We start from the raw sequence: 15,641 nt of genomic DNA, 5'->3' as shown, positions 1-15,641 counted from the left end.
GATATGTCGGTGCCTGGGAGCAGCCTGCGGGCCACCAGCAGGACCCTGCTTGACACCATGAGGAGCTCCCTTACCTGTTAACATCTAGAGTATCAGTGTATCCTTGGCCACATTGCTGCCAATGCTAAAACGATCTTGCAGCTGCCGTGAAGCAGTCTGGTGCTGATATAATACCTGATCTCACAGAGGCAGATTATGTTCAGCTGCAAGTCAAGCTTCTGTCTACCCGGTGTACCTAATTCCCAGAAATGGTTTGTCTGTGCCAACTACAGCAGTATTTGGAGGCCAGCTATCCTTCTTCATCCAGCAAGCTGCTTTCACCTCTGCTGCCAGGACCACCTAGCCACAGATACTACCAACTGGTGTATTTTTGGCATGTCCCAAACCACATAAGTTCCAAGCACAATAAAATGTGACTAGTTGGGAGATGAAACCATTTACTTCTTTGGGTAGACTCTGAAACTGGTTTGAACCAAGGGCGGAATTTAGCCAAGGACAGGATTGAGCTTTGTTCTTTGTGACATGAAAAATCAGTTTTTGTCACTTCAGCAACAGGAACAACAATATAAGGAGGAATTGTCAGGAAAACTGAGAGTAAATATCGAGCAGCCCTACTCTCTGAAATGACCTGGGTTTGCTAAATTGTTCACAAGCCCTCCCTAGCAAGGTTTAAAAGCAGGCGGCTTTCCAAGTGGTGGATGGAGCTCTGTGAGCGGCGAAACCACCTTAAGCTGTACCAGGGAGCAGGGTGCTGGGGTGCTGCAGGGCTGCATTCTTGCTGTGGGATCAGGTTTCAGTACTATTATGAAAAAAGCTGCAGGGGATTTGTGTGCATACCTAACACCACATGCCTTTGATGTTCACATTGTTAGATCCGAAGAACAAATAGGATCTTCAGGTCAGATGTAGCTTCCAAAGGGCTATTAAATAACTGTAGCTAGACAGTCAGGTAATTGTCCTGTAAAAATTGCCGTCAAATTCTTCTCTCCTAAACTGGGCTAAATTCAGAGTCTGTCCAGGGACATAAATAGAACAACTCCAAAGTTACACCAGGATTATCCAGAGCAGAATCTCTTCCTCCCTCCCTCTCTTCCCCTTTCTTTCTCTCTCTTTCAGATCGAGAGAAGCATGTGTACACTGACACTATTCATATTTCTGCTGCTGTTGAGAGGCAGACGATAGGATGTTGTAGACTTTGACTTTGCAATCTTCTATTAAGTGGGTTGTAGGTAGATAAAAGAGAAAATAATTTTGCTGCCATCTTTTAAAATACATGACCCTGTCATGCGGGTTTCACAATGATGCATATGATGAGATTGCTATTAGTGAGCAAATGGTAAAAGCACACTAGAAATGCCATGCAATGAGGGTTTTTCTGCTTTGCAAGGAGTGCCTACAAATCATGCCTTTGGACATAATGAATGTAATTTCTATGTAAAAAATAACAGCATGAACTGAGTTGAGTATTTAACATACCACACACTAGAATGATCCCAAAATGCATCAAGCCAGGAAGTGGATTAATTACAACAACTCGCCACCAAGCCCCTAGTATATTTCAAGTACGTGGAAAATGTATTTCTATTTTGTACACTGACTTCTTTATGAAACTGTGCCAGGATGTCAGCAGGCTCTGGTCAGACTCTGACAGACACTTTTAGCAGCATCAGTTTCCTGGAGGCAGTAATAATTATCAAATCTATTCGATAGACAGACAACTATCAGACATCCGTGTATCCCAGACATACAAAAACATCCCCAGCCAACCATGTGGCTACCAATGGATCTGCTCAGACAAAGAAGTTGAAGAGAAGTGCCTCAGGCCAGATCCTCAGCTGCAGAAAATCAGCCAGGCACAGTCGATTGGCCTTCCTTGTGCTGTGTGCCTTTTCTTTGGAGGAAAATCCTGCCTAGCCATCACAGGGCAATGAGAGGTCACAGAGGCAATGGGCTGGATTGGGAGGGGAAGCTCCTGCAGGACTTTAGAGCCAGGCCTGGGGATGACCACATAATCTCTGTACAAGATGCTTTACATCTCTGAAGGGGCAGAAATGGCAGTGCAAAAGAAGCTGCCTAGATCCCTTGTATCCTTACCCCAGTTTGTGCAGATGAGGGGACAGATAGCTCTTCCTAACAGGATCTAGATAGAGTTGTGTCTCTATCCAGTCATATTTTGTGCCGTTGAGTCTGCACAGCTCAGTGAGCTGAACAGTGCTGAGGCACAGCCCCAGGCACTGCCCTGCAGTTATCTGTGCTTTTGTTGGGAGCCTTCTCTCCTTCAATGTCTTGTCCTCTGCCCTCTAACATGGTACCCGGGTGTGGTTAAGGAAACAGCATGGCCCACAGGCTCTTCCCTTTGAGCACTGCGGAAAAGGGGGCCCCGAACAGGGGGAAGAAAGGCGGTACAGATGCAAGCCAGGCTGTGGACCTCAAATGGATTGTTTTCTCCTGTAGGTGAAGTCCGCAGTTTTCTGGGCAGATCAGGTTCTCCTGTACCTGCCTTTACGTAGTGCCCACTCTGATGTTCTCCTCCTCTGGTTGAGATGTGCCTTGATAAAACATGAAGTGCACATCTGTGGAGGCAGCAGCACTTTTAGCGTGCAGCTAGACTGAAGAAATACGAAGAAATATGCCACGGGCTGCCACTGTGAAATACCCAAGGGAGGACCCTGAGACTCCTTGGCTTGACTCACTACCTTCAAGGCAGCTTGAACAGCAGTGAAGGTGCCCAAGAGCTGAGGGAAGTGCAGACTATTTTCACCGGTATCCTCCTTCAGGGACTCTTGTGAAGAAGTGCAGCTCTGGGCTGTGGTGTGGCCATTGCAGCAGCACTGTGGTGGGGCAGGGGACAGAGTTGCCACCTGACACTGCTGGGACACTGCTGTAGTCCTAGGGCTGCCCAGTGGAGCAATTTACCCCTTGTTTTCCATCAGTGCCACTTCAGTTCTTTTTCCATCCCTGTGTCTAGGCTTGGGCCTGTTGTTGGCAGAGGCTTTCATAGACCTGGAAATTAATCCAATTGTTTAATTGTATCTAAGCCTACATTGTTGAAAATGGGCTGTGCATATTTTCCAGTCTCTAAATGACACAAGGACACGGTTACTGAACAAGTTGGAGTCTTTGTGACCTTAAAATGAGGAGGAGAATGAATGTAGGAGGCCAGAAACAGAAGAGTTACATTTTGAGCAAAACCACTGAAGTTCAGAATTCACTTTCCAAACTAACAGATTTTGCCGCAGGTTGGCTGGTTTGGGGCTTTACTGCCCTGTTCACTCTGTTATTTCACTGGAGGCCAGTGCAAAGGTCGGGGGGATTTGGAAGCTCCTTCCAGTCAGGTTCAGAGATGTGTCCACTGATGACAGTCCCGATCAACCGATGACAGGTGGCCGATCATGGCCACCATCAGTGGTACCACCAGGAATGGCCTCTGAAGCAGGAACGGCCTGCCCCTGGTTTTTCGGTCTGTACAGTGGGAGGTGCCTGAGCAAGATGAGAGGGAAGACTCTGAAACAACCAGAACCAGATGGTAATGCGATACAATGCTTTTCACCTGTAGGTCATCAATTCAAATCTAGCCTTTTTAGTAGTGATCAAAAATCATTTCCACGTGAGCAAAGAGAAATACGTGGTGTGCCCAGGGGTTGCTGTATATAAACAGACAAGATAGCCTGGAGATAAATAAACAGTTACACAGTAGTCATTTGTCTGGAGAAGTCTGCAAGGTTTATAAGGCTAAGTAGTTTCTGATCGGTTTATATCCCTGAATCACAAGGGCTTGCTTTCTTTGCAAATAACTTATCATTTATTTCTGTCTGCTAAAATGTAGGGGTTTTTCCTTATGTTATAACCAAGAATAACTGGAACCTCCCATCTGGTTTTCTTAATAGTCTGTCTGTGTAGGGAGTTATAAATAGACAGATACTTATGACGCTTGCCAGACAAAAGAGCCAGCTCATGTTTCCTTAGGTGCATATCAAGAAAACCTCAGTGCTGAACTGTGTACTAGAATTATTCTGAAAGGCAGAAATTGCTTCTTAATATTTGAGCAGAAAAACGCACAAGATGCTGAACTAAATCTGGGCAAAATGTATCAGGAAAGCTTCTCAGATGCTTGATGGATGATGATGAAGTAACAGGGGAACCTAGCAGAGCAGCGGTGGCTGAAGAAGAGCAGTCAGCAGCCACAGAGCCTCCTGCTGCCAAACTGTATTGATTTTAGCTCAGTACACCAATTTAAACTTTGCTTATAGTATTGAACCACAGATACAAAGCCCATTAAGTGGGTATTTCATAAGCTGTGCTACCCTAAATATTTTATGGAAACTTAATCAATACTGGCTGAAACATTGTAAAAATTAATAGTGTCTATCAAGAGCACTGAACTAACAGCTACTGTGCTTTGAATTTTGATTATATCCTTGATAAACTCAGTGGGGTGGTGGTGTGCTTGAACTAATGTTCAGATAGTGGATGAAGAAAAATTAATGGTTTTTCCCTTCCTGTCCTACCCATTAAATTTGTACTTGCCAAGATCTGTAATGGTGGGAAATCTACCTCTGTGAGCAGGTTGGGTCAAAGCAACTGAAAAATCATGGGTTATACAAGCATAAAAGAAAACAGAATTTGATTTTCAATACATTCCTTTCATGGTTTTTATTGTCTCAGAACATAAAACCATTGCAAATGTAGCAAGTTACAGACGTTTTGTCATGAAAGTACCTCTCTATAAACAAAATATATGAAATCCTAACCCTTCTGAAGTCAGTTGTGTGACTTCCATTGGATACGTACATACCTGACTGGATATATGTGCCAGTGCCTGAATTTTCAGGCTACCAAAAGAGTCGTTTGAAGCATTGTGTTTTGAGTTCGCTAATTAAAACATGAAGTTTTGTGATGCTCTCTGCTCTCTTCCACAAGTGGAATAGAAATACTACTTACTTTGTCATCAGCTAAAGTTATTGGTGCAGCTCCTGAGATGTTGCAGGGTTTTCCAGCAGCAGTCAGGGGAGGTCAGTTTAATAAGCTAATAAATATTTTTTGAATGACCTTATTTTGTATTTGGTATTAAAAACTCAGAGGAGTGCCAAGTAGGATAGAAAATAAAGAATAAAAGTTCCACGGATTTTGCCAAAATTCTCTACACATTACTATTAGCCTCATTTATGAGACTGCACAGAGAACTGTGAAATCTCCTTTGAACTCTCTGAGCCAGATGGTTTTGCTGTTAGATCCTAATGACCCACAGCAGTGTGCATACACAGACACCACGGTTGCCAGTTGACTGCAAACATGTGATGGAGGCAGGAGAATTCATGACCTGAGCTTCCAAAACACAGGCCAGTCCTGCTTGTGGAGGAGGGTTTCCCGCTCACTGCTGATGGGGTAAAAAAGCATTTCTGCTACCCCCTTGAAAGAAAGATCATTTCTAAAACAAGCAATGAGTATAGCTGGACCAGAGGAGCGAATGGCAGGCACACTGCCCCATGCAATGTGGGGTAGATTCCTGCTGACATGAAGCTGAAAGTAGCTTTTGCCCAGAGGCAAGGGCTCTATTACAGGCTGCGTGGGCTCCTGGTCCCAGCCTTGTATCACTCTGTGCTGGAAGAGGGAGGGAGAGGCTGGACTCGAACCAATTAAGGCTGTAGGGCAGAACAGTAGTTACTCTGCTGTCATATGGAACTGCTTGGAAGACATGATTTATTTTAGATTATATTGGTTTCAACTGGTATAGTATGAACTTCCTGATTTTTTGAGGATATGTAGACAAAAAGACTAAATATGGTTTTACTCATCTTTTAATTTAGAACTACAAGTGTTTGGGTGACCTATGAAATTATTTTAATGATCTCTGCACAACACTGAGCTGTCAGCACTATAAATGTCATCCTAACTGGGTATTAGTTTCCATCATGGTCATTTAGTCTCACCAGCAGAGCTACCTCCATGCAAATGTCTTGTCTGTGTCAAGCTGTGGGAATAGAACAGGGTCAGTGTTGCCAAGAAGCATCAGTCAAACAGCTTCATAATACTCAGTTTGAAGAGGAAGACACGAACACAAAATCTAGGAGCTTCAGGCACAGCGGTCAGGGGATGATTTCCATTCAAACCAGCACTTTTATCTCTGATCATAAAAAATGTGTTCCAGCATTGCTCATACTAGTTGACATAGGCTTACCCTTATCCTTCCTTATTTTTATAACACTATGAAAAGTCACAGGGTAAGAAGCACTCCAGCGAATGAGAAGTGTGACAAATTGAATTTGATACAACTTTTCACTGCTGGTACAAGATGAATACAGATTCATCACATGAGGCTGGCTGCTCTTTTGTGCTCGTATAGAATGCAAAGAAATTGTTTGACCAGACACTGTATAGGCTATAAGGATGCATCTAAGGTACTAACAAAGACTAAAGTAACATAATTAGAAACTAAAATAAAAGGAGGGATGTGGTGACAGGGGGAGTGGAAGTGTCTTGTAGAAGATAGGCAGTTGGGCTTTGAACATCCAAAACTTAATGCAAAGATCGCCAAAACCTTTGTGTACTTCCTTCTTTAGGTTGTTTATTATTTTTTTCTGTTCAAAGTTAGGAATCTTACCCTGAAGTTTTAAGTTACTCTTTTTTGCCTTAGCTCACATACTTAATAGTTTAAACATGGCAAAAGAAATTCTGCTGTATTTTGGATTTCTTCTTGATTGATAGACATTTAAATGACATGGCCATAGGACTTTTGCAACACTATTGCTTGTTCTGTCTCATACAGATTTAAGAAAGCTACTTAAAGTTGACTTGTACTAGCATATGATGTAAAAAACCCAAAATTTTGCTTTCAAGTGCATGGAATTTCAGCTGATACACATTCAGTGTACAATAGCTGTTTTTTAAACTTAGGCTAAAAATAAAATGTGAAAGTCCTGTGTTGCGTGAAGCTCCCCTTACATGCGATCACTGACGTGAGAGAGCCTGTGGCAGAGCAGAAGTTCTGCCATCTTACTTTGGAGGCTCTTGCGGGGGGTGGGGGGTGGTACATAATAGTTCAGAGCTCTTGTGTCTTGCATACAACTTTATTTTGCTCCAAAGCACCTCTATAAAGTCCCTTGTCCTTGGCTTTTTTATGGTTCCAGTCTTTTCCATAACCAAGACAGATTCTCTTTCTTTCCAGCTAGTTGAACATGCAGTACAACACTCTTTTGAATCAGAGGTGTCTCCCTTGAAGCCCTGAAAAGATCTCTTAACTCAGTGAACACAAAGCTTAGTGAGTTGAGGCGTTTGTATCTATAGTGTGTCTAAAAGTTTCCAAAGGCATTACATCCACAACAGTTAAAGAAATGATTGGTGCTTGGGATATTTCTCATTATTCCTGTACACCTCAGTTCTTCTAGTCTGGGGTGACCTAAGTGAGCAGACACTGCAGTCCTCGCAGGACTGGACCTTGCTAGATTTATCCAGCCTGCATTCATCCAGATAGCTCTCCCACTCAGCCAAGCTGAAGCAGGAAAAGCAATGCCCCTGAAAACCAGCACTTGCAGCGATTCAGCCACCACAAGCTGGAACCCTCAGCACGACACAAGTGGGCATGGCTCCTGGTGTGTTGCTGGTGTGTGCCACTAATACCAGCTTTGGGGGTGAGCCCTGCTTCTGGGCTTTCATAGCTGTGCTTCTTCCATTTAAGGGAGAAAGCATAACATGCGCTGACCTCCAGATCCCAAATCCAGTGGAAACCTAGCCAGCAGTAAGCAAGCACTGCCTTGGAGGTCTCGACATGAAGCACTACAATAGCAAAGGTCTTGAATGACTAAGATTCTTGAAAGCCTTGGTCACTATCAGAGACAGTTTCCAACTGGGCAAAGTACAATATTTTCCCTCTGCTTTTTATGAATGGCTGCATAGGATTGTGCTGGACTCCGTCCCCTGTGAAAGCCATTCATAAAAATAACAACAAAACAAAACAAACACACACAAAAAACTCTCTAGGTCCAGTCCAGAGCCACTGGGTGCCAGAGGCTGGGAAAACATGCTGGCAGCTTGAGCCCCAGTGAGCCCCAGCTATCACTGAAAGTATTTAAGGGGCTTTTTGGTGGTCTGAAAAGTATGAAGCGCTGTGTAGAAGGGCAGCTGGTAGAATTACTGTGACACATACTAGGCAGAAAGCCAGAGCTGGCCTTGTTTCAGACATTGTCTTCCCTCTCATTGAAGTGTCAGGACCTAATTCATGGAAAATTTGGTGAGCTGGCAGCTCTTTCAGAAGATTTCATTGAGCTACAGTGTGTGAGAGTCACATGAATACAGAGTGCACAGCCAAAAATATATGGGCATTTCTGAGCAGGAGAAAACAGTCAGCCTCTAAGAATGTCTGTGGATTTCATGTGCTTTGGGAGTAAACATGTGTACAGGTGTAATCAACAGGCAAAAAAAGAAAATAAAGCAGAAAAGCACTAGTGGCAGAGTACTGAAGAGTTCAATGAGTTCTGCAATTATGAGGGCTTCCTTTGAATCAAATCATTCCTTTGTCCAAGGGCAGCAAATGTCCATTAAAATGAGTTCAGGGCTTGCAGTCCACCTGGAGAAGGCATCAGTAAAATGTGTGCCTTGGTAATAGCTTCTCCATTGCAAGGGAATTTAATGGAAAAGAAAAGGGTCCACCCTGGAGTTTAAAACGGACCCAGTCATCACATAGGTTTTTTCTCCTATTTATTTGAGAGCAGAACTTGGAGCCTGAGGCACAGATACAAAAATACAACAGCAGTAGGATTCTACTGAATTAGAAAAAGACTGAAAATAAACAAAGCATCTCTTGTTAAAAGGGGACGCTTGTGGTAGGCAGTCTGAATTGAATCAGTTACATTTAATTTACATTTTCATTGATCCTTCCCACTGAAATATTGCTCTGAAAGGCCAGTTCCACTAAACTGTTTATTCAGAAATATTCCAGTTATTTCCTACTACACTGTCATGAAAATTAGGCTTTGGCCATGCAGAGGGACAGCATGTTGGCTTCTGCCCAAGCGAGGCACTAAAATCATGGCTGGGATTAGGAATAGGCAGGAAGGAAGGGCAGGAAGAAAATTGTTGGGTGCAATTCATACACTTTGAAAAAAGAAAGTCCTGGCAGGGGGGGAGGCAGCAGCTTTGCCCCACTGAAGTAAGAAAAGCACTTTTGTGTTCTTGGTGTCAGGGTTTCATCCTTTATCTGTGGTCTTATTGTTTGGCGCTACTCTTGGCACCCACAAGGATTGTCACATCGTCCGGACAGTGGTGGTGTATTTTAAGCATGCCTGTATTAGTTCCTTAATCAGTACTCCTCCTCCTCCCCGGAGTGGGGATGAAGGGCACTGGTACCTTGGTGGATCTCCTGTCTCATGTAGGGACTGTTTCCCATTCCCTGGTGGGAGCAGCCAGGAGGGAGACTTGCTGAGGAGCCCATGGCTGTGCCACCAGGTCCTGCATAGGCAGACAGACACAGCCTCTGGCTCTCCCTGCCCACACACCCAACCTGCCCAATGATGGGCATCCCCAAAATAATGTCAACAGGTTCACAAAGGTCAGCACAGCATCACCTTTGTGCAGCTAGAGATCTCAAAACAGAGCTGCTGAGGGCTTGAGCCACTGCCTCTCCCAGCCTCCTGGCTCTGGTCAAGTGGGAAGCCCTGGCTCCGGAATGGAGTTATGTGTCCCTCACCTCTCTGCCCAAACATTGCTTCTGCTCATGGCCAGGAGGGAGACACTTCCCCACAGCAGGACACTCCACTCATGGCTAAATGTGGTGAGAGAGTGAACACCATCAGTGGAGACAACAGAATATAGTTATAAAATTAGGCCACTCTCCCGGTCTGATAGGTAATGCAGCAAAGTAAATCTAGCAGTACCATAGAAGAGATGGGAGATGTAACATATTAAATTATAGTTCACTTTGGTTTTGATTATACAAACAGCGTACTTCTCTGCACCCACAGTAATCTGAACTGCTTTAGAGCAAGGTCACAGATAGGTGTAGGAGAAGCCAGGTGGGTATGTTATCACTCCATTTCTGAATGTGGGCTTTGCCTGTGTTTTATTTCTGTTACTTGAAAACGTTTTTCCCAGTGTCTGTGAAATCACAGCTAAGTGACCTCAGTGAATGTTGTTTCTTACCATGCTTTTGTTTTACTTTTCAGCCTCAACAAGTGGTTCAAAAAAAGCCTGCTCAGGTAAGAAAAGCTAATTTAAATTTTTTAGACTACTTTAAATGAAATAATTCTTCAGTGTTTAAACTGGTCTCTTTTACTGTAAAGAATGAAGAGAAATTCATCAATTGTATGAGCTGGGGGTCAGCTGTTGGCTTGCTAGGCATAACCACCAAAACAATTCACGTGGTGGCCCTTAGGAAGGAAAGGAGAAAGCAGTGGACGATACTTGCTCAGAAATGTCCTCCTTCTGCAGCATCTACCCTGTGATGATAATGCAGACACACACACGTATGGTGCAAGTCTGGCATGTGATAGGTATCTCTGTGTGTGCTGAACGTGGGTAACTGGGGACTTCTTACAGCAAGGAAGGAGCACAGGTATAAAACTTTTCTTTCACCTGGTCTAAAGGAGTCTCTAAAACCACAAAATAAGATAGGCTGAACTTGGTAACTGGACTGGATTCATAATAAAGACTAACACATTTAAACTTCTTCTGTTGGATGGGGTCACTGTTCTTTAATACTTTGGACCAAGTGCAAGACACAAGGTGCCATGAAAGCAATCAAACACTGCATTTACAATTGCCTTCATTTTCTTTCCCCAGCCTGTCCTGTGTTAAAAAACCTGAAAACCTAACTCTGCCACTTTGTTACGTATGCAACAGCAGAAAAAGCCTATGTGCATGGGAGCAGGTCCATCCCTGCTCAGCAAAGTCAATGGGCTGTGCTGCTGTACCGCCATGAATATGAATGATTGCTGAGTCAAGAGCATAAAGGGTCCGTTGCTTTTCTGGAAAGAGATCTGCTTTCAAAAGGGAATAATACTTTTGGGTTTCCACCTTATGGTTTTAATACATTATTGTACAGCATACATTGTTGTAATATCTCTGTAATCTGAATTAGGAGCTGTTACATATGAAACAGAAAACATCCTAGCTGTGAGTTGAAGGGGTGAAATGATGTAACTCTCCAAAGCATGTGCAAGAATCGGGTTTCAACAAAACAAATCAATACAGTTGCAGCAATGATGAATCTATGGCACTGGCAATAATATTAATATCTCCGAATGGCAGAGATAACATACAGGATGAATGCAGTAGTATTTTCAGGTGAGGTAAGTTTTGCAAGGAGAGTTAATGTCTTTTATTAGGACAGCTTATGCAAGAAACACAGAGTCAGTCCCTGAGGACTTACCATCTATAACTTTCTGACTACACCACATGATTCAAAACACACCAAGTTGTTCTAATAAAAGGTATTTCCTCTCCCTAGTCTCGCTTACATCCTTCAACTTTTAGGGTTGCAATAAGGCTATTCCTACTACACCGCAGTAGTAAATCTGCTGATGGGCGGAAAGCCAGCCATCTCCTCCATGGCACCTGAGAGACAGGAAGGCTTAAACCCTGCTGTGCAAAGGAGGACAGATCTGGGAGGTGAAGACCCCTGGGAGGCTGTTTGTGTTGTGGTTTCTCTGGTACATAGCAGAGCTTATCCCCACTGGGGTCAGCAGGATGAAGGGGTCTAGAGCTGGTGGCTCTGCCAGCAGCCTATCCTGACAGAAGCCACTGCAGCCGATGGCACGTGGTGCCTGTAGGTCTCCAGCTTCCCTGGGCCTACTTCTGTGAGTGTTTTGTTTGAACAGTAATTGAGTGCAAGCCCTAGCACAAGAGAGGAAGAAATGGCTGGGACTGAGGCTGGGCTGGGGTGTAGGAGGACAAAGAGGGGACCTGGGACTCTGTCTTTTGGTAGCACAACAAAGTAATGACAGATTTAATTGATGGCAAAATGATGTGGGTGTTTGAACCAAAGCACCAGGGTTCCCTGTATGGATCTTCCCGTCCCTTCTTTCCCGAAGCAATGATTCCAGTGGGGATGCTGCAGGGGTTTTCAGCCAGCTGGATGCAGCCGCTGCTGCACGGTGCCTCGGCAGTATCTCCATGGTCAGAGAGAGTGAGAGAGTGAGAGAGAGAGAAAAGGAGGCCCGTTGGCATTCCCATTAGTAGTGGAAATGTTTGTATAGAAAACGAGGAGGCACAGAAGAATGCATGAAAGGAGAGAGAGGGCTTTTTAGAAATCCCCAGTCATCACAACACGACTAGTGAAATTACACTCTTTAAATTATTTGTGTGCCATGTATTCACTCAGAGAGCATTTCTTTTTTTTTAGTCCTTGGCCTGAGGGATGTTCAGTAAAATCATTGACTTATCTTTAACCCTTCCTGGTTTTAATCGGCACTTATGCTAGCACAACACTGCGGTTTTGCTGGGTATGGGTACATGGCAGAGAACAAAAATTATCACTCTGAGCAAGCATTCATGACAGTGTCTTCCTGAGGCTGAAAGAAGGAGATAAAACAGTGTAATTCCTGGGACGATCAGGAACTTCATGCTGCTGGGTTTCACTTAAGTCCAGTTGCCTTTCTCTGATTTCTTTTTACACTACTGAATTTCCCTTTAAAGGAGGGAGGTTCACATTCAGAATTAACAACAAGAACATGAGCTCATGCAGGCTTCCTAATCTGAGCTGTCTAAGGAAATAGTGATAAATTATATAAACATGGGGACTACATGGAAGTTCATGGAGGATAATGTAAATCTTACACTACATTCAGAGGAATCTCTTCCTTTTCCATCTGTTTCCTTCAAAATATCCTCCCAGATGGCTTTACCATGTGGCAGTCTGGATTAAGTTAGAAATGTATCCTTTCTTCATCAGTGGGGACTGTAAGAGGTTACAGTTGAGAACTGCTGTATGATGGTGTGTTACCCCAGCCTGCCTTGGTAAAAGTGAAAGAAACTCGTGGTCAGGCTTCGCCTCTGAGTGCTTTCCTGTGCTTTCAATTTTTGGTGTATTCTCAAAGTTTTCTGTGAGCATTAGTTTACATCACCTTTACTCTTGCTACTGCTGCTAATGCCTATGGCTTTTGGGTTTGTGTCATTTTAAAAAACATAGAAGGAGCAAGACTAGATAAAATTCGCATTTTATTAACAACAGTTCTGTTCCCAGATTTTAAGCATTGTGCAGGGCTCCACCATGCTCTAAATCTCTTTATGGATATCTGCTGGCCAGTTTAGGGCCATACAGATGCAATATCTTCAAACATCCCCAGAGCTCTGAAGATCTACCATCACATAGATGGTGAATGCAGCAGTAAAATCCACTGGAAATCTACACACCCATATCATTAATACAAACCTTTAATTACCAAGGTCTGTACATATCTTTGTGATGGTCACTGACACATACTCTCGCACTTCCTTGGGGAAGTGAGGAAAAGATAGCCAGCCTAACTGTGTGGCATTGGTAAGTTTAGCATTTTCATGTAAATATGTGCCTAAACCTCAAAAACAAGATACTCCTTTGAAATCTACCCTGTCTCCAAAGAAGGGCAGCCAGATTTTACAATCATGATGTAGTAATATTCTTACTGATGTGTACAAACAAGCAGTCCAAATAGAAATAGATATTTTTCTATTTCCTCATTTTTAAGCTATTTGTAGCAGCTGTAGACTCAGCCATATGGGGGAGTTAAACTCTTAAGTAATACAGAGACAATAGATATTTTTAGGAAAACATCATGAAAGCTATCAAAGTTTTCTGGAAACAGGACATGTTTTATTTTTATCATTTCTGGAGAGAAGAAGTACTGTGAGTGTAGAACAGCCCTTTGAAAAATCTTATAATCTCTTTGGGAGGTCTGTTAAAATCTGAAATCTTTGCAAATCCTTTGTATCTGAGCCTGAAAGACAGCATATCAGTCAGAAAGACAGCGTATCAGTCAGAAAAGTTACATGTAAAATATTCATAGAAAAAACGTGTATGAAAAAATACACCAAAGGTACATATACAGTGTACTTTTCCAGGTAATGCTAAACACATCAGATGCTTTTAAAACAATGCCCAAAAAATCAAATCCCAACAAGAATAAAAGCTAAACAGAAAAGTGTTATATTGTATAGGAAAGAAAATGCAGCTTCACTGTATTTTTTCCTGTTACTCATTTCTTCGTCTTGGTACCAATAACGTTATGCATGTTAATTAGTCATAATATATGACCTCACAGCCTCAAGTTATATGCGTTCCCAAGCTGCATCCAATGCATATGCCTACTCGGTGTCGGACACAGTAATACTAAAAGCGTCAGACAGGCTCTGCAGCCCAGGAGCTACATCTGTGATTCACACATTCATGTGCAGCCCAAAAGCAGCAGACTTTGTGAGCAGAGTAGAGCCTGGGATCCATGGTGGTTGTGTGGGAGGTCCAATGCGCTGGGGACACCATGGCCAGCAGGCCCACGGTGCACATGCTGTATCACCTCTCTGTGCCGTGCAATAAATCTGCACTTGCACAAGCTTCAGGCATTCTGCATACATGCTAGCCACCACATGTGGATTTTTTTTTTTCACCTTCTGTGAAATCTCAGACAGAAATGTGGTAGAAATACTCCACAGATCCACTTTAGCAGGTTGAAAAGAATCTGTGACACTGGTCACAGACAGGATGGCAAATCCTTCACTCCCAGGCAGGTGCACGTACACATCCAAGAGAGCATGTGCCACTGGCCAAGCCCACCCTGTGTCCTGGCCAAGCCAGGAATATTGCAGCCTTACTCAACTGAGCTTTGGCTGTAGAAACATGGAAAAAGCTCTGCCCTGGAGGGTACCCCAGGGTTTCATTGTTCTTCACACTGCATCCAGCAAGCTGTGTTGTTAAGTGTTGAGTACCTTTTCTGTATTTACTGATATGGAGAGTTAGAAAGTTGTCAGATCCCAGAGGGGTTAAACTTTATTTTCCAATGGTATGTGAATTTTTATATTTCAACCTAGTGTAAGTGCATGTGTGTTATATACACCACTCCAGAACATCCTTGGAAAGGCTAAGTTACAATTTTTTATTACTGTTTATTTTAAAGCAAATACCAAAGACAGAAGTAGGAGCCATTTTAGATGTGCTGGAGGCTCTTGGTACCATGTAAACGCATGCCAAGCAAGTGTGTCTCACAGCTCCACCAGCCCAGACTCGCTGCACCTCCCCGTGTGGCGTGTGGTGCCGGTGGAGCTTCCCAAAGTTTTCCCAGTGGGGCTGAGCTCTGGATGTGCTGTGGCTCAGTGCCCTGACTCCTGCCACCACCAGACAGGGGGATGACGCTTGTTGGAACTGTTACAAAGTTTTGTCTAAATAGTTTCACAATGAAATAACTTGTTTTTATTGACCCTTTTCCCCGTAAGTGTCCTTGGAATTTTTGTTTTTCCAAAACTCCATGATACTATGATCACCTGGGGACTGAGTTTTTTAAATCAAAATAGGGTTTTATTTTGATTTTTGAACAATTTTGCTTTGCAAAATCCTTCCAGATTTTGCTTTTGAGTGTTCTGGAAACACTTTTCTGATTTGAAAACATCATTTAAACAAGTAGATAAAAATGTCATGGGAAGTCTTAGGAAAAATCGCTCCAATCTGAAAATTATGTTCC

At 43.3% G+C, this 15,641-nt stretch overlaps 1 protein-coding gene across 5 annotated transcripts in view; it reads left to right on the top strand.

Moving 5' to 3' along the window:
• HMGA2 (high mobility group AT-hook 2) overlaps nt 1–15,641 on the top strand; it is a 123,054-nt gene that overhangs the window by 88,518 nt on the left and 18,895 nt on the right. For all 5 annotated transcript variants that reach the window (XM_056341192.1, XM_056341188.1, XM_056341191.1 and 2 more), the window contains one exon: nt 10,158–10,190. In XM_056341192.1, the coding sequence (XP_056197167.1) occupies nt 10,158–10,190 (33 nt within the window). The remainder of the gene's footprint in view (nt 1–10,157; nt 10,191–15,641) is intronic.

The sequence above is a fragment of the Falco biarmicus genome, chromosome 5 (assembly GCF_023638135.1).
Source record: "Falco biarmicus isolate bFalBia1 chromosome 5, bFalBia1.pri, whole genome shotgun sequence".
NCBI lineage: Eukaryota > Metazoa > Chordata > Aves > Falconiformes > Falconidae > Falco > Falco biarmicus.
Note: the sequence above shows the minus strand (reverse complement) of the source record. Positions and strands in the feature narration are given on the sequence as shown.